General features: G+C 40.7%; 1 protein-coding gene across 2 annotated transcripts; it reads left to right on the forward strand.

The window, feature by feature from the left end:
* Positions 1–823: 823 nt before the first annotated feature.
* On the forward strand, positions 824–27,859 carry LOC145975984 (uncharacterized). Of its 2 annotated transcripts, XM_083106777.1 has the most exons (3): positions 824–5,274; positions 21,349–21,415; positions 22,547–27,859. In XM_083106777.1, the coding sequence occupies exons 1-2, from the start codon at positions 1,913–1,915 to the stop codon at positions 21,371–21,373; spliced, it is 3,387 nt and encodes a 1,128-aa protein (XP_082962903.1). In that variant the 5' UTR covers positions 824–1,912; the 3' UTR covers positions 21,374–21,415; positions 22,547–27,859. The 2 variants fall into 2 exon arrangements, with proteins under 2 accessions (XP_082962903.1, XP_082962902.1); XM_083106776.1 differs by lacking the exon at positions 21,349–21,415.
* Positions 27,860–27,961: the final 102 nt, after the last annotated feature.

Here is a 27,961-nt window from a genome sequence, read left to right on the forward strand (position 1 = left end):
TCTCTTCGTGGTCGGTACTCCGTTCGCGAGTCGCTGCCTCGGGGCGAGGGATAAGAGCACATCAGTGCTGTCGTCAGTATGTCCTCTTGCCCCGTTCCAGAGTGGACGTTGAATCCAAATTTCTTATCATTATTAATTATGTATTTTTTAATGTGTCTAATAAAAAATAGAATATATATAATTAACTCTGCGAAAAATTAATTATTTGAAACGAACTATAAATCTCTATGCATTTATGTATCATATAAAATATATCAATAAAATGTTTTTTACAAAGAAAAAATATCGAGACTTTTTAAAAGTCAATGAGATCCGTAAACACGACTTCTCGTCTGTTGTTAAGAGATGGTTTTATCTTCTATAAATAGTTTTATCTTCACGCGTATGTAGAATTCTAAAGATATTTAATTTTTTCAAAGGATAACATGTAATTCTAGTAAAACAAATAATAAAAGTTTTCAACAATTACATGTTATCATTAAAATGATGCAAATTATCGCCTTTATTTAAGCCTGGAGCCCTTATCGCTTAAAAAATTTCAAATACCCCCATTATTTTACTAAATTATATGCAATAATAAAATATTGAAAAATATTCATCGGACCACGCGCGAGTATCGATCGGAAGAATAAATTCTCCAATGATTTCACGGAGCGAAGGATTACGCGCCATGTCTATGCTCCTTCTCTTTGCTCGTGTCGTGCGAAAGGAACCACCGCTCGATCCACACCTGCGTCGCGATCCCGCGGAGCGGGGGCGGCGAGGACGACGACGGTGGTGGCGGTGGCGGCGGCCGCGGCCGCGACGGCGTAGAGGACGGCAACGAGGAGGCACCGCCGCCAGTAGCTCCCAGGCAGTGACTCCGCGCGTAACATGTAACCGGTGGCCATCCACCACGGTGTTATGTCATCGGTGACAATCCCAAGACGCGGAGGAGCCTCGGACGGCGGTGCGCGGAGGGATCGAGGATAGAGCGCGAGTGATCGTCGGGGAAGCGCATCTCGAGTGGAATCGCGAGCGTTCAGTCGATCGGAAGGTGTCTTTCGCGGTGTTCCCCATCTTCTCTCCGACATCGTCCAGGACATTCACCTTCGCGGGTCGCGAGGGTTCGCCCCGATGGGTCGACCCGGGTGCTCGGCGATCCCGAGCTCGTCGAGGATGCCGCGAGTTGGACGCGAGTCGACGCGCCGCGACGACGAGCCCCGATGAGGATCGACGCCCGTGCTCTCGCGTGTCCCCGTTCGGCTGCGCGGCGTCGTGTCACGGTTCGATAGCCGGACGAACGCCGGCGACCTCGGCGTCGACGACTCGAGCGTCGGGATCGGAAGCGAACGAGTCGTTCCGGTGGATGTCGACGAACCCGCGGTCCCGCAGCCGCAGTGACAGCGCGATAATACCACGGTGATTACGAGCGCGCGAGGGGAACAGGCGGCTGGTCCCGAGAACGGTGGTAGTAGACGCGGAAGTTTCGTTCCGGGACGACAATGGCGAGATGGCCTTGAGTTCGATTGCGCGAGAACGAGTTCGGTGAACGGTCGTTCGCGAACGGGGTTCGTTTCGACTTGGAGCGATCGGAACCGCGCAATCCACGCTACGTCATAGCGCGCGTTTCGCTACCGGGTGTCTACGATGCACGATGCTGTTGCAAACGGGTTCACGCGTCTAAATTATATTGAAGAAATACGCCGGAGCGGCGGACCAAAGCACGTAAAAAACGAGACCAAATCGCGTACGTAGACGATTTCGCGCGACAGGAAGCTCGTATGTTGCATCGTATTTCGCGACAATTCGCGATAATTCGATATAGCAGCGATCGTCCGAGTCATCGCTATCGATCGTTAACAATCAAGCGGCCGGATGCGATCCCGTCGGGCGAGAGAGACAGAGTAACCACCGTTCGTTGAATGGAGTGATGAGCGGGGCCCCTGCGCGGGGCACAGTGCCCCGTCGTCAAAGACGCCATCATCATCATCATCACGATCACCATCATCATCACCAGAAGCATCAGAAGCGCGTCCGGGACAAGGCGTCGCGAGATAGAACCCTGGATGAACCGGAGGAGAAGCGGCCAAAAGTCAATCCGATCTTCCTGTGGGCGTCGCAGCGCGAGCAGAGGATCGTCGAGGTGAGATGCGAGGACTACGATAAGCGGAATCGCATCAAGCTCACGAAAACCGCGCAAGGATGGCGCTCGATACCGCGTACAACGTCCAATGTTTACACGATCGCCCTGGGCACGGCCTGCAAGAGGACGACGTCGGGCCCGGTCGAGTCATCACCGGCCTCGTCGGTCTCGTCCAACGACGAGAAGGAAAATGGCAAGCGGCACCAGGAGGTCGCGCCGACCAACGCCATGACCAGCTCCCATCGGCGCCATCCGCGAAAATATACGGCAAACGGTGCGACGAACGGTTTGCTTACTGGCGAAGGCGCAGGCAGAAAGAGACGTTACGACGAAGAGACGAGTCGACGTGGATATTCCTATTTGGGTTCCAAGTGGAATTCTGGCGGTCAAAGTTGCTCGGACGAGGATAACGACAACGAAGGTGAGGAGAAAAATGGAGAGGAGGATAAGAATCGCGAACGGAGCAAGGTGGAAGATCGTCTATCCAGCTTAAGGAGCAAAGATAGATTAGGCGGTCGCGTTAATTTGGAGAGGTTGCAAAAGGACAAGCTGTTCCAACCGCGCGTCGTTCTGGAGCAGCTACATTTGTCGCAACTTCCCGAGAGCGCGCATCAAAATGTCGTTCGCCACTCGAGAACTAAGGACGCAGCGGCGAACGAGACGAAGCGAATGGAGGAAAGTAACGAGCAAAACGAGAAAGATGCTGTCGAGGAGGAAGAAGAGGCAGAGGAGGAGGAAGAAGACAGCGGGAAACCGAGTCGGGTGAACAAGGCGGGCATTCAGGACATATTGAACATGATAGATGCAACAGCCTCGCCCGTTCTCGCCACCGACACTCCCAGCGCTGATCTACCGGTCGATTCTACCAAAACCTACGAAGTTCTTGGCGAGAAGCAATTTGTAGAAAGAAAAGTCAAGGACGTGAAATCCGACTGTGCAAAAGATAGATCGAAAAGAACGTCGGTATCTAGTTACCAGGCCGAGATCATCGACCAAAATGATGAGATTGATGATAAACTGGAAGTGCACGAAGAGAAGATCTTGGAGGAGGATTGTTGCCTGAAGGAGATGATGGACAGAAAAATTCGCGGAGAAAACAAGCTCGCGCTTCTTTCGTCGCAAGGTAATCCCGAGACGACGCTGAATTCGTGTAAAATCGCCGAAGCTGACGGCGGGCTAGTCGATCGGTCGACGTGCAAATCCAACTCCCTGGTCACGTGGCCAAGGATACCGGCCGACGAGGAAACACCGGCGGAGGCTGAGGAGGAGGCGCCAGACGAGCCCGGCGAGCCGGCGAAAATCGATTACAACGATAGCTCCAAGATCCTCGACGCTCTGAGAAACACGCCAGGGCTCTCGGTGTCCGTGACGAGGAATCATATACCCGAGATCGACAAGAATCTGATTGTGTCACCTGCGCGACCGCCCTCGAAGGCGTCTTCATCGAGCAGGTCGCCGGATTCGCAAGCGGAATGTGTCGAAAAACTACTCAAGAACTCGAGCGATTTTGTAAACGACAATGGCGGACGCATGAATTCGCCTCGCAATTTACCGGGTCTGTCGATCATTATACCGAGCTATTGCTACAGAAGCGCCTCGGGTCAGTTGACGACGACAACCTCACCGAGTACGAAACGTCGCGTCGAATCGCCCGAAAGTACCGTCAGTTTCAACAAGGCCGACACGTATCCGGAACAATTAAAGTTGGATAGATTCCCCCACGAAGAAGACGAGGAAGAGGACGAGGACGATTGCGACTCGCAAGTTTTGGAGGATCTCAGACGGCAGAAGGCGGACTCGCTGGCATATGACACCGTTGACGCGGATTATTACAGCAAGCCCGGTTCCAGAATCTCCAATCGGGAAGATCGCAAGAACTCGCTCGAGAACGTAAAGAGCGATTCGCACTGGATCGGCTCCAGCAGAAGCAACGAAGCGCAGGCCAAATGTAAATATCAAGATCTCGAACATTTCGATGAGCAAGTCTTGGAGGAACTACGGTCACGCGGCACCGTAGTTTCTCCTCAGCCTAGCGGAATTCCTTGCTCCCCTGCATCTAGAAGACCATCATCGGCATATCTCGAGAGGTTACTGCCGAGTCCGCCTTGTTCGGTTTCCTGTTCGGAAGATGCCAAGAGCGAATTGACGCTGAAGAGCATTCTAGCCTCGTCCAATTGTGCGGAACTGCGAGACTATGAGAGATCGAAGGAGGGACCATCGACGCGATTCGATCAGAGCATCGAGCCTGTTTCTCGATCTGTGCATTCGAGCGTCGATAGAACGAAGAGGACCGGCAATCAGCGCAGCTTCCAGGAACGCCTCAACGTCCACAGTCAGGAGACGAGGAATTCCGGCAGGCCGATGTCCAGCGGCGACATTCCTAGCACCTTTTATACGATGACAGATCGCGTCGCGCTCAAAAGGCCGATGTCCGTCGAATGGCAGTCGAGCGGGCAACGGCAAAAGGCCAATCAGATTGGCTGCTACCAAAAAACCGCCGCCAAAACGAAGACCTACTTCACCGATCGTCAAACCCAAAATCAGGTCGCTTGCGCCACGTCCAGCAGCACGGACAAGCTCCTGGACCCGGCCAGCCAGTTGCGCGAACTCATCGAGACCGTCGGCTATCTGATCCCCGATCCTCTCCTGGTTCCCCGCGATTATTTACCGGGTCTGGCCGCCGCGCCCGCGACGGAGATCCCCAAGTTGCTGGCCAGTAGACCAGAGCTGAGGCTGCCCGAGGCCCTCACCAGGCCCGATTTGATCCGGGACCCCGATCTACTCGTGATATCGTTGGCGCATCTACAGCACGTGCTGGATCACGGTGAAGGCCCAGTTTCAAGAGCGCAACCGCAACAACCCAGGGTCGTTAATAGCGTTAATGGCATCGTCAACAAAGGATCGTCCGGTCACGTGAACAACAACGGCGCGAGAGGCGGCGGGCCCAGCAGGCCGAAACTCAGCTGTAAGCCGATTGGCACGCTGATGCCGACGCAACCGATTGATCTTTCGAGCGGCGCTAACCGATCACGCAATCCCCATCCGCCTCTGCTCAGGGTGCGCAGCGGATTGCTCAAGCAGGAGCCGGAAGTGAGTTCCACAGCGACCTCGCCGGACGAGTCGCAGTTATGGCACCCGTTGTTCGGCAGGTAAATTTTGTTCACATTTATTTTTTTCTTATCTTCCTCGCATTAAGTCAAGCTATTTTCGCTCATTGCGTAATAACTCTGATAAATAAGCGAAAAAAATAAAATGACTAATTATACAGGTAGAAAAAAATACCAAAATATAACGAAAAAAAAAGCGCTTGAATTTCACATTCAGTGTGGACGCTGATATAAAATTGAAAAAGAATTTTGCTCTATTATTATTTTATGTATTTTATATCTCCCTTCAAAGAAAGATGGATATATGATCAATTTGTTTGTTAAAAAATAAAATTTAAAAACACACGATTGAATAGAATACGTATTCAAATTAATTCAATTCCCAATTGAATCACATATCTTTTAGAGTAAACAACTCAATTAGCCGAGAATATTCTATATTCTATATTCAATCATCAATGTATATTCTATATTCATCAGTTGGCCTCATATAGTTTGAAATTATGGACGCGTAACAAATTTGCAAGTGGTCGAAATATAATCGAAATAATGCATTCGATCGGTAGCGATGATTATTGTACATTTTTTTACATCAATGTTTGCGCCGAGTGATTCAATTAAACGAATTACGCACGTTGCAACATTTAATAGAATTAAATGTTCATTTAGAATGTAATATATCCGACGAAACGCGGCAAACGTGTAGGCGAGCGGACAGCACGTCGGATATATTTAGAGCGAAAGAGGTGAACGGAGGAAAATTAAAAAAAAAAATAATAATAAAAAAATAAAAAAAACACAGGAACAAAAATCGATGCTTTACTTCCTCGCGTGCAAATAGGTCGGCCTTAATAACGATTATGATGAACCAAGTGCACGAAAACAATGCTGTTAAGCCTACCGAGAAGTCGCGAGGAAGACGAGCAAAGCGATGAAGCGCGCGCCACGATTCGGTGACGAGGAAAGAAAGGAAAGAAAAAAAAAGGACGACGTCGAGAAGTGGCACGGTCGGCTTCGTTTATTTAAACGCGAGAGACGCGCGCGCAGGAAGTGCATTCTGATCCCTTCCGCGTCTACTATTAACACGCAACGCGTGCTCCGACTCGTGCAAATGCGTTTATATTCTCGTCGCCGCGTGTTGTAGAGCGATTAAATTTCTACCATTTTATATCGACCTGCGTGTCCGCGCGTCCCTCGGGAGATCCGTCATATCGCGATATGCTTTATGCATACGAATCGCGCGGGCGAGGAGGCTACTTTGCGGTTCCATTTCGCCGCGACTCGAGATGTAGAATCGGCGACTCACCAAGACGATTGCCGTCGATGCGACGGGGTTCATTTGCATCTTAATACAAAGACGTGTGCTGGTAGCGCGGGCGCTCAACAAACTCCACCACGGGAGCTTGTCACTCGAGCCTATAACGAGTCGCGATTATCGTACGCGTCGACACATCGACACTGTTAAATATTTAAATTAAATCGAATGCAGTGAGAAAGAAAGAGAGAGAGAGAGAGAGGGAGGGAGAGAGAGAGAGAGAGAGAGAGAGAGAGAGAGAGAGAGAGAGAGAGAGAGAGAGAGAGAGAGAGAGAGAGAGAGAAAGAAGAAGACTTTGATATCGTGCCTCCTACATCGAGCGTGACCCGCTACTTCCTTCGTGAGACATCGAAAAGAGAATTGGCAGCCATCATTAGGTATAATTGCGACCAAATAAATAGGTGCATTTTGTAAAAGAAAAAAAAATTACGATGTGACGGTCAAAATTTTCATTTCATTTCCGTCGTCCGAATCTTTTTTTCTTCTTAGTCGTTCTATAAAATTTCGCATCGCATTCTTCTACAATCTAAAGTAACAACGTAAAGTACGCTTAGAATAGAATTCTCGAAATTTTTGGCAACGCCAATCACCGCGCTCGAAGCGCACCAAGCGAAGAGTTCTCGCTCTGGAAATTTCCAGTCTCGATCGTGCAGTAGACTGTTAATTGATTAATCGAGACTTGTTTAATGAGGAACGCCCGTTCGAATACGATTGGCCACATTGGCACAACGCGAAACTGGGTCGTGGTAAACGCTTTTCGTCCTACGTTCGTTGTCTACGCTTAGCTCGCTAAGCTCGACATCGACGACAAGGCTGCGCGGTTGCGCAAGTCCGCATATTTAGGATTCGTAGGCTCAGGTATAGATCCGAAGGACCGATAACAATACGTGGGTAGAAAGGATAAGGTTATCCAGTGACGGTATGGTAATTTCTTCGCTGGTCGCGCCGGAGAAAATATTATTGTTCACGCACGAGAGATCGCTTCATTTATCATGTTTAGATCAGCTTAAAAGCTGCCTCTCTACTATATTAACCTTGAATAGATTTGACTAAATGAAAACAACTCTCATATATCTCTCACATATCTTCTTCAATTAACGTCAATATTTTATAAAAAAACCAATAGCTACCAGTTAGTCTATCTTATCCAGTAAAAAAAATATGTTTATGTCATGCTTATGTCATGTTGACACATTGTGATAAGATCTTATAGAGGGAAAAAGAAAGCAAAAAATTTCCATATACAAGGTGTTTCTTAATAAGTGCGAAAAATTTTAGGAGATGATTCTTTGTCGGAAATTAAGGGGGGTTTTTCATATAAACATGTACTGCTACATCCCTCCCTGTGGAGTTACACTACTCCAAAAATGGGAGTAAGAATTAGGTTTTTATTTTTTTCTCAAATTTCGAACAAGTTAAAGAAATGAAATTAGGTGGATATTTTCTACAAGTAAAAAGGTTATTTATTAATATTTTCTTCAGCCTCCCGTATTGTTATAAGGGGATGAAACTAGCAACCCCTATTCAATTTTTTATTAAAACTTTTTAATGTTTATATGAAAAACCCCCTTAATTTTCGACAAAGAATCATCTCCTAAAATTTTTCGCACCTATTAAGAAACACCCTGTATATTACATACATATATAAAAATATATTTCTCGACGTAACAGAGGCAAAGTATAAAATCTCTTAGCAAACAACAACTATAATCTTGCTTAGATACCAGGCAAGATGCAAAATTAGTAAATTAATCGACAGGAATCTCTCTGTAATAAAGCTTACGGAAATAGTTATCGATTCGCCGAGGTAGAGGAGGGTCTCTACAGTCGGCACTAAATCTCCCCCGGTCTCGGTAATGAAACGCGAGGGACTTGAGGACCTGGTCGACAATTAATGGAACGCGTATCGCGATTCCCTGAAAGACAAAGAGGAACACACCGGCGAAAAGTTCCGAAACGCGCTCAGATTACACGGTGCTTGATCGCACGAGACGGTGTGATGTAATAAACGCGGGTGCGCACCAGCGGGTGTTATGCGTGCGACATGCACGGTCTCGAGAACACGGCTCCGAACGCCCTTTCGCCACGGGCGGGGAGCACTTGTGTAAATAGCATTAGGATGCTACTCTACGTCGGCGAGCGAACGGACGGACGGACGGACGGACGGACGGTTTTAATGAGAGGGAGAGGCATTAGAGGAGGACCCTCGTTCGTGTCGACACACGACGACACGAACGTTCATCGATCGTGCCACGAACAGGACACGGGGAATTCGAAAGCGCGGAGGGACGCGGTAAAATGGAAGAGGAGAGGGGTGCCGGACAGGAAGCAAAAATCTCGGTGGGATTTAACCCTCTCGTGAGCGGGCGGTCGAAAAGAGGGAGAGATTAGTTTATTATTCCGGAGTAACGATCCCCCACCGAGAAAGGATCATTCATTTTCTTGATATCTGTATTTCTCAATATTTAGATCTAAACTGATTAGATTTGTGTAATTTAGATATTTTTCTCTTCGAAATGTGTTTTCCAGTTTGACCTCGTGTGCGCTAATGATTTAGATTAATCAGACTTTTATGCAAAAAGCTGAAGCTTTGTCGCGGAATTACGTCGGGCATACATCATAACAATATTTCTTTCTATTATTTGTCTGCACGATACTTGTTGCATAACCCTCTTGTGTAATCGCATTCACGTGGCAAAAACGTTGGAAAAAAAGAGCCCCGCTGAAAATATGTCTCCCAGCGTATCGCTTCGATTAGCATTCATCGTGCAACTTTGTAAATCAACAGGATGTACATCACTCGTTGATAAGAGTTTGCACACTTTGCAAGAAGCGCACGTCGTGTCAAGTAATCAAATGATAATTTAAAAAAATAAATCCAATCATATATTCTCAGTGATGTAACGATGAATGGATAGAGTAGAAAGGGTCATGTATATTTTCCTTCTTCTCATAATTAAATCATCCATGTTAGGTTAAATAGAAGACGTAATAAATATTAACGGCCGAGTAAGTTTACGTTAAAGAACGTTTATAAATTTAAAAATATTTTTAAAAATAGATTGCTCGAATTTTGAAGAATGAGAAGAGAGAAAGAGAATTGAACAATATATAATATTGTAACGTTTATTGGAATTCGATATGAAACTATACAGCTAAATTCGATTTGCGAGAGCGATCGCAACTCCGATTCGGGAATCCGGATATTGCTTTCGAAGATTTATAGAGATCGGACCCAATTCGACAGATCGAGTTAATCGAATCCGCGCATATCCAACGCTTCAGCGTACGCTACTAACTACGATAATCGTCAGCGATATTTCTCGCGGTGTATTGCGTACTATTCGTGCCCGATTCCGTCTTGCTCTGCGATGGAATCCGAGGAGATCTCCCGCCATAGAATTGGATCGGCAGGGACGTATCTATCGACAGTTTGGAAGGACCCAAGGGTCAGCGCGATTTACGAGACGTCTTGCTGGGATCGGTCGATGTTTGCCGGCCCTGAAGACTCACCTCGCCCACGTCCACGCCTACGTATCGTCGCAGGTAGAGGAAGAAAACGGGCGAGAAAGGAAGATGGGCTCGGGAAATAGAAAGAAAGACGCAGCAGGAGGAATAAAGAGAGAAAGAGAGAGCAGCTGATCGAAAGCTGGAGGGAGAAAAAGTCGGCGGATGGAAGAGCATCTCTTCGTTTTCTTCTCTCTCTTTTTCTTTCTTTCTTTTCTTTTGTCAGGCGTATCATTGTTCTCCTTTTGGTTTTGTCGTGCAAGCGTGATACTATCTATTATTCTTCTCTATCTCTTGAGTCTATTTTTTCTACCTATTGGAACTGGCCTGCGGATTCTTCCTCTTTCTGCCCACTTTTTCCTCACTTCCTCTAGCTCGCTTCCTCTAGCCATTTCTCTCTGCCTAGTTCCCAGTTTCTCGTAGCGATAACTCGCTCCAAGCATTTACGATCGTGGACTGTTCGACCGAGTTCGCGGTATCGCTTATAAAGTCGCCTTGTGTCGGTAACGAGCATCGCGACACAGTGATCGAGCCAGACACTGGGGGTCATTGGTCCCCTGGGACTGTCATGGAGAGACTCCTCTCTGTCTCTTTCCCTCTCCGACAGCGCCAACGTACGTACGTAGGTAGGTAGGTATATATCACCGATGTGAACGCCCCTTTAAAAGCGGATCGATGGATATCACTAGGAAGCGCGCATATATCGCAATTCGTCCCGTTTGTAAAGGGTGATATCAAAATTTCACGTAAAAAGCAAAAGCTATTTTAAAACTGTTTTTGAAGAGATTTTAATTTTCGTTACGAGAAGTCGACAGAAATATTTTTTTCTCACGAAATAGATCTAAAGAGAGAAAAACAATAATTTACATAACAAAAAGTATTTGATTGTGAAACTGAAATATTATCGGAGAATGCGAATATTGTATATATTGTATATATTGTATATATACTTTGAAAAGAAAAAAATTATCGACTATAATTTACGTGCCTACGCGTAGAAAATAAAATTGCAACAAACGCGAAAAAAAGAAGACGTCGAAGTAGTTCTTCGGGGAAAAAGTTGGCCAAAGTTCTATCGCTTCTAAGCGACGAAGAACGCGGAACAAGAGTACTCGTAGCTACATCGAGCAACGATTGATCGCCTGAACAACGCACTACAACAATCTAAATCCATTCGACGGGATATCAGGGATTATAGTTTCGAATACGTCAGACGCAAATAGGATAAGTGGCTTAAAGATAGGCCAGATCTACTACCCGAAGTAGAAATCTATGCGAAGCGCGGAAATCGATCGGCAAAACGTCACTCGCTTATCCGGTCAATGGTCTCTCGCGAAAGAGAGTTCGATTATATACTCTTCATTTACATATAAATATTTTCATAACGATATATTTTAATCGAGAGTTACTAAAATTACTTGTCTGGTTTATCCCACAGACAGAATACATACAGGGTGTTCCTAAATTCCTGATAAATATTTTAATGACAAATTCTTTGTAACATTTTAAGACGAAAATGTCGAGGCTATGATATAAGTTTTCAAATGAGAAAAGTTTAAATTGACAATTTTTAATGAAATTCTTGAGTATCTTCACAATAATTTCATCAATATCAAAAGCATTCGATTCGTGGAAGCATCTTTCTTATTAGCCAATTTGCCACCCCTGAGCGCGAAACTTTAGCCCTGTCATTCGTGAGCTTTAAACTTTTCCCATTTGAAAACTTATGTTATAGCCTCGACATTTTCGTATTAGAATTTTCGTCTTCAAATGTTACAAAGAATTTTCCTGTATACTTAATGAGCACATCAAGACATTCGCGCGCGGGTGCTAAATAATGCAAAACAGGAAATCAGACATCGATCGTCGGAAAATCCGTTCGTTTCAGGGACGCCCGACGACGTTAACGTTATGAACGACCTTCAAGTATTTACGCAACGAGGGAGTCAACGGCGGAACGAGGACACAGGCATGCGACTACGCACCACGTGCTCAGATTCGTACTTCATTAGCACACGCAACCGCTCTCGCGGATCGATGTTACGCATATTCTCCTGGCGCAAACAATGGCCCGTATTCTTTGTGTTCATTTAGCGCTAAATATGCGTCTCTCTCGCACACTCGAGCGCGAAGATCACGAGTGCAAGGACGAGAAAATCGGATGGCGACTATTAATGCCTACGATAATTTACAAGGGAAGTTCGGCAAGTCGAAAATTCAAAAAAATCTGAAACTTGGCATAATTTTAGAGTAATATATCCTAATAACGAAACCATTTTTTGTTGGTGCTAAAAAACGGGTTTAGGGGTATAACCAACCGCTAGAAAATCGATTTTTTCGAAGCGAATAGAAATATAAAAGATTTCTATGTTCAAACAAATGTTTTATGGCTTTAAATGTACTTTACAATTGCGTACTTGGATTTTTTAAAAATGATAAAATTTTTCAAAATACCCCCACCACTCAATATTTTTTATATTTTGAAAACATTTTTAAATTATATATATTTTAAAGTTTATGTGTTACGCCAAATTCAACCATCCTACGCCCGGATAATTAATATTCAACAAAAAATGATTTCGTTATTAGGATATATTACTCTAAAATTATGCCAAGTTTCAGATTTTTTTGAATTTTCGACTTGCCGAACTTCCCTTGTTCCATGAAGACGCGACTGTACATTTCCAAAATTATCCTTCTACATCGTATTAAATCTTGAATTTATTTCGAATGAATTGCGAGTAGCATCTTGGGAGAAAAATAAATTTATTATTAAGGAGTCTTATAATTTTTTCTGACACTTGATAAAATATCTGTTTCGTGATTTGATTATAGTCGAGTTGAGATGTTAAATTCAGACAGCAGTTGAATGTTAAAATTAGATGGCGTTCAGTAGATCGCATATTTGCGACGATTATGTGCGCGATACATTCGCGTACGTTCTTTTTTTAGAAAATTTAGTTTCGCCATAGAGTGGCCGCCGTGGAATCTTTCGTGGATCAATGTTTATATATAGCCGGCGCAAAATATGCTCGTAGACGTAGCTCTATTTCGGCTTATCTGGGCGAGTTTGAAATTTCCATCGATACTGACACGTGTTCCAACACCATTCTTTCGTAATTATTACACGCTACGGGCATATGGTTTTTCAATTACTTTTCCAATCAGGCAAAATTAATCATATGTTTGTCAAAATTCCAACGAAAAAAATTGTGTCGAAACATGTGACACGTATAAGTCTCCCTAGGCCACGTGACTCGTCTTTGAACGATTAACGTCGCCACCGCACGAAATTGGTGCCCGTAACCATGGGCACCAGGTAAAGATTTGCTCACGATGACAACGTGGATTCGACCCCGTATGCGAACCCGTACCAAGCTAACTCGAAAGAAAAACGTGGACATACGTGGCTTATCATTCGCCGGTTTTTTTCACTTTAACGCTGGCGATGTCATTGCGTCAAGCGTCGCGCGATGTCGGAGACGCGACGATCGATGAAAGTAAAAGAAATGAAACGAACGGGGAGGGTGGGGAAGGGGGATGGGAGATTGTAAAAGCGAGGAACATTTCAAGACAGCGAGCTTAATCGCCGATGTGGCGATCGTTTTATTAGAAACAAAGTACCGCCGTATGTAGAGCCGAAGGGGGATCGTCCCTTCTAAAAAAAATATCGTGCGCTTAATGCGAGGAAAAGGCACTTACGCAAAAGGAGCGTAATGGTTTGATAAACTTCTAATGCAATACAATTAAATCTATCTTATGAAAAATTCTCAGAGGTAATCAAACTGTCATGTGCTGTCGGGTGGTTTCTCGAGAGATCGTGACTATCCCTTTTTCTCTTTCCTACGCCATATTTTGTGCCGCTGGTCAATTTAAATCAAATTATCCGAAATCGATTGATCTTGAATTATCGAATGATGTTAGAGGAACGTGAGCAAACAATTGGTGATTGTCGGTATGCACGTGTCGGATCGAGCCACGTGGCGCTTTCTTACGCGTCGCTCATACGTATCTACCCTTTTGTATTAAGATTCGCGAGCTATTCGACACCACCGTGAAGCCTACCCTCGCTATTGGATCGATGTGTGTATCGACACACATGTGCGCGGACGTGTTACGTTCGTGTGTGAGCGCGTGGGCGGCTCTATGGAAGGATGGCTTCGTTGGGCTCACCTCGACGAGCAGTGACGTGGTCGTGGTAGCGTACAGAGGGAGGAAGATGCGAAGAAAAAACAGAGAGAGAGAGAGAGAGAGAAGAGAGAGAGAGAGCGAGAGAACAAGAGAAAAAGAGCGAGAGAGCGAGAGAGAGAGAGGGCGAGAAGGAAAGGGGAAAGACAGAGAGGGGGAGAGAGAGAAGGACGTAATCTGCGCACGTGCAGACCGAGAGCACCTCGATCGATCGTCCTCGTCGTTGCAAAGAGTCGTTACGAGTTGAGTACCGGTCGTGTCGCCGCTGGTACTAGGATCCGCGTACTACAGCACGAAGACCAGCAAGCAAGCCGGTACGTACTCGACGTTTTCGAGTACGCGAAATGAAGGAGAAGGATCAACGCTCGCGCGAATTTCTCCTCTCATTCAAAGCCGCGTGATTAGTTGAAACGACGATGTATCGATTCAGAAAAACTCGATTCAGAAAAATTTTCTCAACGCACATTTTAGTGTAAATCGGGCATTTTTTAAAAGAGGATACTTCGAAATTATATTAGAAATTTTCATGTACAAAGATGTATACTTTTTAGATATTTATTAAGTAACTTTTGAGACTTATTAAATATTGCGAGCAAGCAATGTCTCTCCATAGTATAATTTAGACAATAATATACACGTTCCTTTCAAAGCGACCCACATTTTATCTCGCACGGCTGAACGGTAGCTTAGCTGGAAAGACGATCAGTGACACGAGAAAAAGTACTTAGCTTATCAACGAGTGTGACCTTAATAAGCATCCAACCTCGATTTAACATCAACCTAAAATACTTTAGTAAAGCGATGTACACAGTTAAACAAACACATATTAATCAAATGCATCTAAAATTTTGAATCTCATCAATCTATATTTGTATAATTTTAATAAAATAATAATTAGCATATTATTGAAAATATTCTGGGGAAAAGATTAAGTTAAGATATAAATAATTATACGATGTTATTATATAGAAAGCATAAAGTGGATATCTTCTGGCATCAATCTTTTTGATTTCTCTTTATTTCCTTGCGCCATAAAAATTTACATAAAAAATATTTAACGATATATTCTAAATTGCATTCTATTTTTTTTACTTTGTTTATTGTTTATTATCTATTTTTCATAATCATATAATAGTGTGCTATACTCTCTCTTTTCCTCTTTTACTTCATTTATATATATTATTTTATATACATATCATTATACTTCATAATATACACATATAATTATAATATATAATTTGATTTTATGATCTTATTATATATTTTATCAATATATAAAATAAACAACAAGTCTAATTCATGCAATGTGATAAGCAGTGGAATACGATAAGGCACAAGACCTCTAACTTTTACAGAGTATAATACAAACAGAGGCCATTCGTTGATCACGACAAACGTCCATGAACTTTGTACTAACGTTAGTATTAAGTAACTTGAAGAGCGAACAATTTACAAGAGCAGAAGAAAGTTTGGCCGAAAATTCATCTAGCGATCGAACTTAATAAAGTTTTCGGGGTAAATGGCGCAAAAGTGTTTCGGCCGACATTCGCCCATCAGGAACACCTCGTGTCGAGCCCTCATCAAATTTTCAGCACGGTATTCCGCAACCATTTCGGAATGCATACCTCTTTCTCGCGCGCGCAAACTTTCCCAAATAAAGTTCGGAATTTCTTTTAGACCAAAGGACGGGCGTTTACACGTGTGCAAATTAGGGAAAATTATTAATCGACAATCTCGCTCGCTTTATCGAGATTTAGTCTTTCAAAATATACATGCAATAAAAAATTATATTTAAAATACTGCGAAAATATATTGATTTCGATTCTGGCATCAAATTTTGTGATATCATACGTTTAATCACGAAATCTGCTTCAAAGACCAAATCAAATTTCATCTTTCGAATAAAATATTATTTTTTACGTTTTCAAGTTTAATTAATTATGGAATATATAATGCTTGGAGCTGCAAAATTATACGGATTTATTGTAATTTTAGCTCTTTTTCTTCCATCATAAGTTTCGCGCGTAATAATTAAAGTGTCTATAGACGGATTGCTGTCATCAGAGATCATAATCTTTGAATATTTATTTCTTGTTTATTCAGCGCGTAGAATCGATGTCCCCTAATGAAAATGACGGGCGAGCTCTTCATTAGTCTGGAAATTATAGCTCGCTATCGGCTGGGTTAATATTTCATGAGTGTCGATGTTTCTTAATGAGAACTGATGCTTATAAAGGGACGAAACGGATCAGTTTTAGCAGACGAAATTTAATCGGAAGCACTGTATTTATAACAAAGCTGCCCAATTCGACGATAAATATTCCCACGTCATTTAGATGCTTTGCACTTTTGCATATTTTACCACCTGATACATATTCGATAGTCGCGTCATACGCGGCATGAAATTTAAATATATTATTGAAAAAAACATCGGTGCATATGCATATACTTTGATATATACATATTATATGCATACATATAAATACACGCATACATATATCAGGATGAACACAACGGCACGAAATCGATACGTTGTACGGGGAATCGTAATTTACAGGGACGAAAAAAAAACAGACTATAATCAACATAGGCAGCCGTGATGCTTGCTTTATCGAAAAGAAAAAAAAAGGAAAAGAAGCGATCAAGACGTATTTCTCGCTCGAGACCAATGAATGTTACTTCATTCGAATAAGCATCCCATGATCGCAACGTCTTTAAATATCTATATGACGAGAATAATTTATCTATATCAATAACAAACTCATTCACTTCTATTCGTGAGCATTTACTCGTTCTATCATGAAGAAAAGAGAGAAGAAAAAAGAGATGGAAAGGGCACAGTAAAAAATTGTGCGTCCATATGTTAGAATTTTCTTGTGTTAGGTTTTGATTAGTACTTTAATGTAAAATTAACGTACAACCTATATGTTATTATTTTTATAACGTTTTCATATGTTACATTTATGTCAACTTTATAACTTAATACTTTGTATATGTCTCTTAGAAATGGAATATTATTTTGAGTATTTTTAACATAATCATTTTAAACAATCAACATGTCTCAAAGTCAGTTTAACATTCTAAGTTAAAGTGAATCTTCAAATAATCTTGAACTTTGACATACAAAGATAATCAAATTTACTCAAATCAAATGTTTCTATTACAAATAATTTAAGTTAAAATAATTACTATTATATGTTAATGTCCTCAGCATTTCTTCGAGGTATTGTAATTATTTTTTCACGTAATTTTTAATTAAATTGTATGTTATTAGGTGCGCAACTAAGTTCCCGCTGTTTGTCAATAGATTGCGCCACCAATAAGTGTTGGTCGATTTCGACATATCCAAAACGTCATGAACCAAGCTTAGACATATGGTAAACAAACCGTTTTGACACAGTAGTGATTTTGTTTTGGCGTCATATACTTTTGGTTGTGTGAAAATGTCTGATTTTGTGCTAAATAGTCGTCATTTGCGGGAAGTGTTGATTTTCTTCTTTCATTCGAAGAAAACGGCGGCTGAAGCGCATCGAGAGCTCCACAAAGTTTACAGAGATGCTGCTCTAAGTGAAACAACGTGCCGTGATTGGTTCCGTCGCTTCAAAGACGGTGATTTCGATGTTGACGACCGTCCGCGTGAAGGAAGGCCAAAAACCTTCGAAGACGCTGAATTGGAGGCATTGCTCGATGAGGATCCATGCCAAACGCAACAAGAGCTTTCATCAGCATTAGGAGTTACCCGCCAAGCCATTTCCAAGCGATTGCATGCGTTGGGAATGATTCAAAAGCAAGGAACTTGGGTTCCTTATGATTTGAAGCCAAGGGACATTGAGCGTCGTTTTTTCGCCTGTGAACAACTGCTCCAGCGGCAAAAAAGGAAGGGTTTTTTTCATCGCATCGTGACGAGTGATGAAAAATGGATTCATTACAGCAACCCAAAGAAAAGAAAGTCATGGGGACTGCCCGGTCATGCTTCTACGTCGTCGGCTCGGCCGAATATTCACGCTGCGAAGGTTATGCTGTGTATTTGGTGGGACCAGGTCGGTGTTATTTATTATGAGCTGTTGAAACCGAACGAAACCATCACTGGGGAACGGTATCGACTTCAATTGATGCGATTGAGCCGAGCACTGCGCGAAAAACGGCCACAATACGAGCAGAGGCACGAAAAAGTGATTCTACAGCATGACAACGCTCGGCCTCACGTTGCCAAACCCGTTAAAACCTACCTGGAAACGCTCAAATGGGAAGTCCTACCCCACCCGCCATATTCCCCAGATATTGCGCCGTCCGATTATTACTTGTTCCGTTCGATGGCACATGGTCTGGCTGATCAGCAGTTCCGCTCATATGAAGACATCAAAAAATGGCTTGATTCGTGGATAGCCTCAAAAGATGAACACTTTTACCGTAACGGTATTCGAGCTCTGCCAGAAAGATGGGGAAAAAGTTGTAGCTAGCGATGGGCAATACTTTGAATGATTCATTTGTAACCATTTTTTCACAATAAAGTTGCATTTTCATAAAAAAAACAGCGAGAACTTAGTTGCGCACCTAATACTTTTACATCACACTTAAAGTCACAATAACAAAAATAAATGTAAAGTATTGTGTCAATTATTTAACATTTTTAGTTTGTCAACAATTAACATACGACGAAGTTAGAGTTATTTTAAAATTTAGAATGGACTTTCTGGGACATGTGAAAAATGTTATAATTAACATTTTATCTTTTACTGTGTGTCCTCCCGGCAAGACGAGCGTAAAGTTCGAAGTTCTGGAGCGTCTTCGATCGGGAATTCATATTTCATACCCGTTCCAAAGAAAAAGAGAGTCGGGAGACGAGCGTCTATGGCGTCTCTGAAACTCGGCCATCTATATTTCAAATCGTGGCGAGCAAGCGCGGATAGATTATCGTCGTCGAACGCGAGGAGTACACTGTGTCTCGTTACACAAGGAGAAGTCGCCGGCGCGAGTCAGACGCAAAAAAGTTTCATTCTCTCGGGAAGGGAGAAAACGGATCGCGCAACTTTCAACCTACCGTTCGTTTCCAAGCCGTCTCTACGTATCGTGGCGTTTAATTCACCGGGATTATAAACAACCGCCGCGCCAGGGTAACCGTTAATTACGATAAGCCGCAAATCCCGAGCATTAAGCCCGTCCCTGCCGTGCACTTTACGCACAAATTCTAAATCCCGCCCCAAAAAAAATACAAAGAAACGAAGAAGAAGAAGAAGAAGAAGAGAACGAAAGGAAGAGGGAGAAGCATCTCCGACGTGCAAGCTGTCCTCGACGTGACATTATTCGGGAAACGCTCAACGGTACTCCGAAATAGCAACGTGATCATTTCTGGCGAATGTTATTATTACGGCAAAATCGCGCATGTTTGTCCCGGAAATGGCAAAGATAATCATAATAAAGAGGTTGCAATTATTTTTCTCATCAATATGAGAGACTCGCGGTTCGGAAAGAGAGCGTTTTCGGAGCGTTACGCATATACTTAACATCTGTGTAATATCTCGTTTTGCTAAGGTAAACGAAAGGCGAGTCTTATCTTTTCGAGTCACTTTAACGCGCGTTTCTTTCGTGCACTTTGTTCAACTCCGTGAGAATGCGCCATATGCCGCGTATGCGGCCCGCCACGACTTTCAGCATCGAAATCGCGTGCCAGTAATTGTCCCGATTACCCTTGCTTCACTGTTGCATTACGATGTAGGAAAAACGCTCTCAATTAAGCGGCGTGTCCTAATTGATCTTCCGACGCGCGTGCACGCATCCCCAACCGTGCGATACGTATAACGGTGCGTCCGCTAATCCAGAAGAGATCGCGGCGAAAGCAGCGAAGCCAACGAATCGCGATGCAACCGGCAAGATAGAAATTTCATGAATTCGATGAGGCTGTCTGCAAAACTTGCAACTTTAAAATCAGTTTCTTAAACTGTCCAGAGTAATTAAATTAATTAAATTAATTGCGGTAACTAGCCAATTGTACGAAAATTACAATCGGTAGAAAATATCTGTTAAAATATCTCTTTTCAGCGATCATAAATTATACAACTTGAGAAACTATATAGAATTATAAATTATAGTGTATAACATTGTGATCTTTAATTTTTGAAAATTATTATTTTATAAAGAAGTATATTATTTTATTTTTAAAATTCCTGTTCTATTTGATTTGACTTTTTTCTATTATGTATATTTTATACATATGGCAAACAGCTGATGTTGACAAGTTAATTGCTAAACTTTAACTGTTAAATTGATTAATCTTTTTTTAAATATTTTTGATTAATTTAATAACTGAAATGATTAACTAATTATTTCGTTAAAACAGAATTATTAAATCTAATGTTTAGGTAATATATAGGTACAATAGCACAATTGTACAATAATACAACAGGTACAATTAAGAGCTGATTAATGAATATAAATATAAATTAATAAATATAAAAATAAATTGAATATAGCAAATATTAAATCTAATATTTGCTATATTCAATTTATTTGTATATTTATTTATTTATTAAAATTCTTTGTATTCGAAGACTTTTCTCGGATCATTCGCCAACAACTCGAGCGCTTTTTCTTGCGAAATAGTGGAAAATAAGTCGCTTTAAATTAAATGGTATAGCTTTGGAACTAATTATTTATTTGAATGATATTTATTATTCAATCTTATGGGATTTACTTATGAACAAAATCAAACTTTTACATCTTATAATTTTTAATTTTTACCATTAATTTTTCTAATGTATAACAATTAAAACATGCACCGACAATGTATCTTAAGCTTATCTATCTTCTCTACGAAATCATCATTTATATCACGTTATATCGTACCACGGTATGCCCGATTTAAAAAGAGAACTGTCCTTCATATAGGATCGCTCTTTATCGCTATCTTCTATTACAAAGAAATACCGTCACCACTATAAAGGCTTACGTACTGGTAAATAATATTCTCTTACGTATATCTGGACATATACTTTTCTATTACTTTATTTGTTTTTTGCGAATGGAAAATTTCAAAGAAATATATTTATGAGAAATGTTGCGCAATTTTGTTCTATATAATCATAAGTAATCTTTTTGTATTCCTTTAGAGGAGACAGTCGAGTGGTTTGCTAGATTTACGATGTCTCCGCAGAGGGGATAATCGAGAATGCAAAGGTAATTGCTCTTAGTATTCAATTTATTAAACAGCTTTTAATTATCCTATTATATCATCCTACATTATATCATAGTATATCAATGTATTCATATGTAAAAAATAGTAATCAGCTGTCTCGACGTAGTCTGTCGCCAAAAATGAAATACTATTTCTAATTGAAGCTTCATTTATAGCCATCGTTATCATGCGATATATTCGCGTCGCCGACGAAAATGCAGATATATATCCGTCCCCAAATTGCGTCGGCGGATAATTGCGAGCCGAAGCTGGACCGCCGACGCGAATTTGCATTCCATTGTAATTACGACTCAACCTCGTAATCTCGCTTACGTGGACGCTGTGACGTACATGATTAAATGATGATTCGATGTTATTTTCGCGACACGTGTCGATTTTATTGTGCCGAGAGATTGATCGAGACACGACGATGACGCGTCGCCCGGCATCTTCTTCGCAGAAATCTTTCCGCGCTTCTTCCTTCAATGTTCGCGTTATCCTCGCGAATATCGAATCTCGCAAAAGTATGCGCATAATTCCACGCCACATTAAAGTCTCGTAACTGATTTCATAAAGAAACAACGCGCACATGTATCTATGCCCGAGGAAAGGAAGGACGGAGACGATCCGGATCTTATATCCCTTATCGTACCTTGCTGTTTATCGTAACTCGCTACTACGAACTAGGCGAGCTGTTTGCTCTGCGAGGAGTAATAAAGTATGCCACTTTGACGACATATTAAAAGAGACCGCTCATTTTTACGTCACGTTTAATATATCAAAGTATATAAAATCATATACTTGTTATCACTACAATTATTTTATTGCGAATATTGATATTTATTTATAAACTTCACAAATAAATATCAATATATTGACAATAAAATAATTACATATAATAATTGTGTATTAATAATTTTATGAAATTATAATTTTATAAAAATTATATGAATATATAATTTTCATAATTTTATGAAAATTATAAGATACATTATTTATCCATTTTATTGAGTTTACGTAAATGCGATTTTTCACCTTGATATAGTATAAATAATACAGTGACAACTCGATATACATATGCATCGAGATTCGTAACGAGAATGATAATGCAATTCTATTTTTAATTTTTGCAGCCAGAAGAGGCAACAGCAGCAGCAACAGCAGCCGTTGCCGCCGCAGCAACAGCAGCACTCTTCCTGGCACAGGACCACTCTCGCCTCCTGACCATCGTGACCATGACCTTGGCCGCGAGTCCAGCGATCCTGAATGGCGCACGGAGAAAGGAATCGCGAATGGACGAGAAACACCGCGATGCCACCACTTCTTACGCGGTTTCGGCTACTTACCGAGGCCGTTTTACGAGCGACGCGGAGATATGCGGACGAAAAAACGCTGGCCGGCGTGAATCTTTGCGGAATTACCGCCGCAGGATACCCGTTGAAGCGTATCCTTTTCTCCTCGCGGTGGTGTAGTCGAAGCGGCGTCGACTCGATTCCGTTCGTACATTTTCCTTTAACTCGCTGTTAGTCGCTCGTTATTATATTCCCAGTCTATTATTGTACGTTATCGTAGTCGTTAAATTATCTTCCTCGAGAGAAATAATCATATGAAAATTGGAATTTTTATCTTGTCGAAAAAATGCTCTGAATTATTTTGTAAAGATATTTTTATCATGTGCTACATGTATGAATTATCTGTATCTAAAATTATGATGACATTTGTTTTTTTTAAATATACCAAAATAAGAATGAGATAAAATACGAACGAGACTGACAGTGTGTTAAAGGATGAATTATACGATGCGCAATCTTAATACACATTCGGTAAATATTCGTAAATTATATAAAGGCATAAATCATGTGATAAATCTTACGCGAATGTAGACGATAATCGGTTAGTAGAGTAGAGATTAGAGGTAACGTATTTTGACTGAAGAACTCTACGAATTTCTTATCGCGAGTTCGAGTCAAAAATATATTTTTCTGTTAAACTTTTTGTACTGACAAGACACGAATATTCTCTCTCATATCTGTGCAGAACCAATGCCAAGTCATGATAGGACCAGTCACTATTATCAGAGAAAAAAAAACGTACACGTCAAATGTGCAATTGCGGAAAATTACGCAAGTACTCCGTAATAAGGTCGCAGATCAGAACTTTAATACGCGGTTGAATTACAGCGAAAGAAAAAAAAAGTATCTCGTGTACAATCGTTGATGTGATGTTTTATAAGACTCTCTCCTCTACACCACTGCTTCAACGATATAAACTGTGCGATTTTCTCTCATCGTCGCAACTTTGTAGAGACCCTTGACACAAGTGCAATGATACGCGAACGCCGTGATGAGGCTCCTCCGTTTCGTACACGTTATCTGTTCTTTTATATAAGTAGTCAGCGAGAAAAGCGTTTGCCAGTTTGTTACGAATTAGTTTTGTTACTAATTATTTACACAGATTGTAAAACAAAACTGTTTGCGAAAAACAGATCGCATCGATATAACTTTATGTTTAATTTAATTAGAATTTAATTAGAATTAGAAGAAGTCTAAAAGTGTAAAAATCTCGAAGAATGCAGCACATATTGAATTTTCATTAGAGAAAGAAATACAGTTATGTATTTAAAGTTACATTTGAGTTTTGTATTGTATAATGCGATAGGATTTCTTTTCGTAACGTTATTTGTTATCGTATCCTTGTTATTTTATCAAATTCGTTATTGATTTAACGTTATTAGCGCGATGCTTTTTTTCACTTTTGCGTTGTCACGGCGATCGTAATTCAATTTCCCGATCCCAGCGAAATAGAAATTAGTGCGTCACGATCAAATATTTATATCCGTGACTTTACGAGCCGAGTTTACACGAGCAGTATGCAATGAATTTTCATCTGCGCAATTAACGATGATGCGTTTAGATTCTCCGATATTTTCGATTCTACGCCTTTTAATTTCATCGTAAAATCTCGTCGCATTCGATTAATTCGAATTTTGTAAAACGCCGCGCTTCCCTAAATTAAAAAATCCTACCGTTAGATTTAAATTAATTTATTAATTTCTTTTCTAATTAGCTCAATTAATTGGCGCGTTTCTTTCATGTCTGTTGATAATTCGATTTGTAAACAGCTTCCTCGTTTTAGATTGCCTCGAGATAACACTCATAAAAAGAATCTTAATTGCTTTCAATCAATATTTACTTATTGTTATAGCTTAAATGTTACACGTACGTTTATAATCTCTTACATGTTAGTTTAATAAAGTTTATGGTTTTGAGAGCAAATGTATATGTCGACTGAATTTATAGAGAAGAAGCTTGAAATAATTTTAATAAGGATTTTACACAATCGTCTTTATTTTCTTTTTTAATCATTCTTATTTTCTTACGTATTACACCCGATAATTGGCGATATTGAGAATAATTATTTCTAATTCGTTTTGTCTAGTTTGTTCCGGCTGAAAATATTACATAGGCAATTAAAGAGCATCAAATTGATTACGGCTATTTGGCTCACTTATCGTTCGTATGTATGTATGTGCGGCTATTTCCGTCGAGCACCGGAAAACCTCAGAGACACAATAACGTATCGTAGAAATGCCATTTCAAAAATAGTCACGCTTGAATATTCTAGACGCGGACGGAGCTATTTATAGCGTAAATCTGCGCAATCCTTGTCTAATTGTTCGCGTTAAATGAAATAAGATTCGTTATAGGATAAAAAATGTTCCGATGCTGGTGTAAATTCGGCGATTCGAAAATGAGCGCATTGATCCTTTGCAATCCAATAATTATTATTACCGTACAATAATTCATCTCTCGTCGAAACTGTTAAACTAATTTTTTCAATAAATCGCTGTCTTAAATTTTTATTCGCTTGAAACGCGCGATATGTGTACAGTTTTCTCTGCGTTACATAACATGTGTAGAAAGGACGCAAAGGATTGAAGCGCGTAATAAAAAAATAAAAAGAATGAAACGGCGCAAAATAAATTGCATAGCTATGCATGACGAAAATAGGTGCTATTCGGTAGTTAAAAAAAAAAACGAATATGGGAAATGCGAACTATGGCGAGAGGAGGGCCATAAAGAAAGCGTATAGATAGTCCATTTAGGTAGGGAAAAGGTCCTTTTTATGTTCACGAGTGCGTGAATCTTCAAAAGAGACAATGTATTTAGCATACGTTGACACGCACGAATACATGAGACATTGTGCCGTGCACGACACTGATTATCGGAGTCGAAATCCGACACTTAGTTACGGCGAAAGGAATTCCTCGGTGACTCGCTGCAATTGGTACAGTTCTCAGGCGAGAATTTATGCGAGTCGCTCACCGATATGGATTGGCGTCGGTCAAGTTAATTCTCTAGTCCCATGCATGAACCGTGTATCCCGTGAGATTGTAAATTTTGGAGTAGATTCATTTATAACACGTTCTACCGTGTGTGTCAAACGAAGAGCATAGAAGAAATTTCCAAATATCCCAAAATAAAATGGAGCATAAAGTAGAGAACACAAAGTTATGCTGACATTTAATATTATTTTCTCTCTCTTAAAAAATGATGTAAATATATTTTCTCTCTTTCTTAAACACTGATACATTTAATATAATATATTAAATATAATATATTAAACATACTATATTAAATATAATATATTAGATATAATATATTAAATATATTTAATTATATTTAATATAATATATTAAATAATATATTTAATATAATATATTACGAATAAGCATATTAGACTCTCTTTTTTTGTGATTTGATTATCAAAATTATTTCAGAGACAATTTCAATTTTAATTCAAAGCAAATTTTGTTTCTGAAATGAAGCGCATTATTCTGTTTTTTTTTTAGATTTAATGCAGTAAGATAGGATACATGACGCGTAAATCATGGAGCCACAGAATTTCATTTCTCCGACTATATCGTAGCTAGAGCTATGATCAGAATGAACCGTTAACCATTCAATTAAGCGAGCGAGTAATTGAGTATCGGCGATCGTATCGAATTAATCAAACCTTCATTTACTTGTTATGCCCGTATAAAAAAAACATGGATTAATTATCGTGGATATTTCCGTCAATTTGGCCTTTCTATTACAACAAATCAAACTCGAATACAATCAAATGCCAATTTATTGTTAATTTTTTCTAATCTATAATTTATTACGTTTTGCATCAAATTACGAGAATGTTAACTTAATATTATGTTATATTACAAAATAATTCAGAACTAATTGATGATTAATTGCTAAAAGATATATTGCAAGAAGGTAGATTTTAGAAATATTAAATTTTCATAAAAACACCACAACACGGAATAAAATATGATAGTGCCAAGTTAACGGAAGTATCGCGGATTAACCGGGGCGTAATTGATCCCGGATGTACAATTAAGGCGGCTATGTGCGAGAGATAGAGATGATGCATTTGGTGTACGATTTGCGTTTACGGTCGTAGATAACGTAGAAACGATCGTCTAACGGAAACGCACGCGATTATTAGCGGTATCCGCGACGACCTCGTTAGAGACACCACAGTTTTAACATACATACACCTACGACATTCACAACGACGATGACAGATCACGTGGCACGCTACGTCGCGACAAAAATAAAGACAAAGACTGTTCTGTCCCCATTTCGCCATTCGTAAAACGATACAGACGATATTATGCAAAAGATTATTAACGAGAATAAGATTATCGCTGGTAAGAAAAAAAAAGAAAGAAAAATTTTTTCGCGCAATCGATTCCAATTAATCCTTCACCTCATTCCAATTCGAAAGGAAATATTAATTGTAGAAATATCAAGACAAGGCCGACTTGTATAAGAAAATTCAATTATAAATGCGTAAGTAAATGTAATACGCGAAAATGTGAGAGGCTGAAAATATCTACGCCTGAAATGCAAATTTTTTAATGCGAGAGAGAAAGAGAGAATTTTTTTTAGCAAAATAGAAATTTTTTTTTAAATATTTTCTCTCTTACAATCAGAAAGTCGATCTTATACGTTTCATTATTTTCTTTCTTTGTAAACGGTGCTAATTAAAAATTATCGTTCGCGCGATAGAGCTGCTCGATCTACGGAATATCAACGAACCGTCGTAATTATCGACGTCGTTTCGTTATCTACGACCGTGCGGCATACAATATTCATAATCATCATTAACCATCATTAATGCTCGCGATGTGGGAATGTATAGATTTCTACTTGTTTGTTTATTTATTGTTAGGTAGAGAGCGCGAAATGCGCGCGACGATAGCGACTAGGCAGGAGCCAGCAATTTTTTAGATGATCGAGACCCTGTGACTGTTTAGCTTCTAGATTTTATTAGCGACGTAAGAATGACTAAAATATTATTTTGTTGATATATACATATTATATATATATGATTACTATTGACTATGAATTACGAATAATCTGTAAATATACGAGAACACCGCAGGAGTCATGTCTCTCTCCCGTCAATTTATCTAGACAGCTTTCCCTTCTCCCCCCGCCCCCCCACCCCCCACCCCGATATATCGCAGAATCGGAGTCCATTTCGAT

Source organism: Camponotus vicinus, unplaced genomic scaffold (assembly GCF_025532165.1).
Source record: "Camponotus vicinus isolate PSW18456_S1 unplaced genomic scaffold, iyCamVici1.0 SCAF_8, whole genome shotgun sequence".
Classification (NCBI taxonomy): domain Eukaryota; kingdom Metazoa; phylum Arthropoda; class Insecta; order Hymenoptera; family Formicidae; genus Camponotus; species Camponotus vicinus.

What these genes read in the sequence shown, in the direction of transcription:
- LOC145975984 (XM_083106776.1), top strand. Translation starts at nt 1,913, where the DNA reads ATGAGCGGGGCCCCTGCGCGGGGCACAGTGCCCCGTCGTCAAAGACGC. An exon ending in TGGCACCCGTTGTTCGGCAG is followed by an intron (nt 5,275 to 22,546) that starts GTAAATTTTGTT and finishes TAATTTTTGCAG; the next exon opens with CCAGAAGAGGCAACAGCAGC.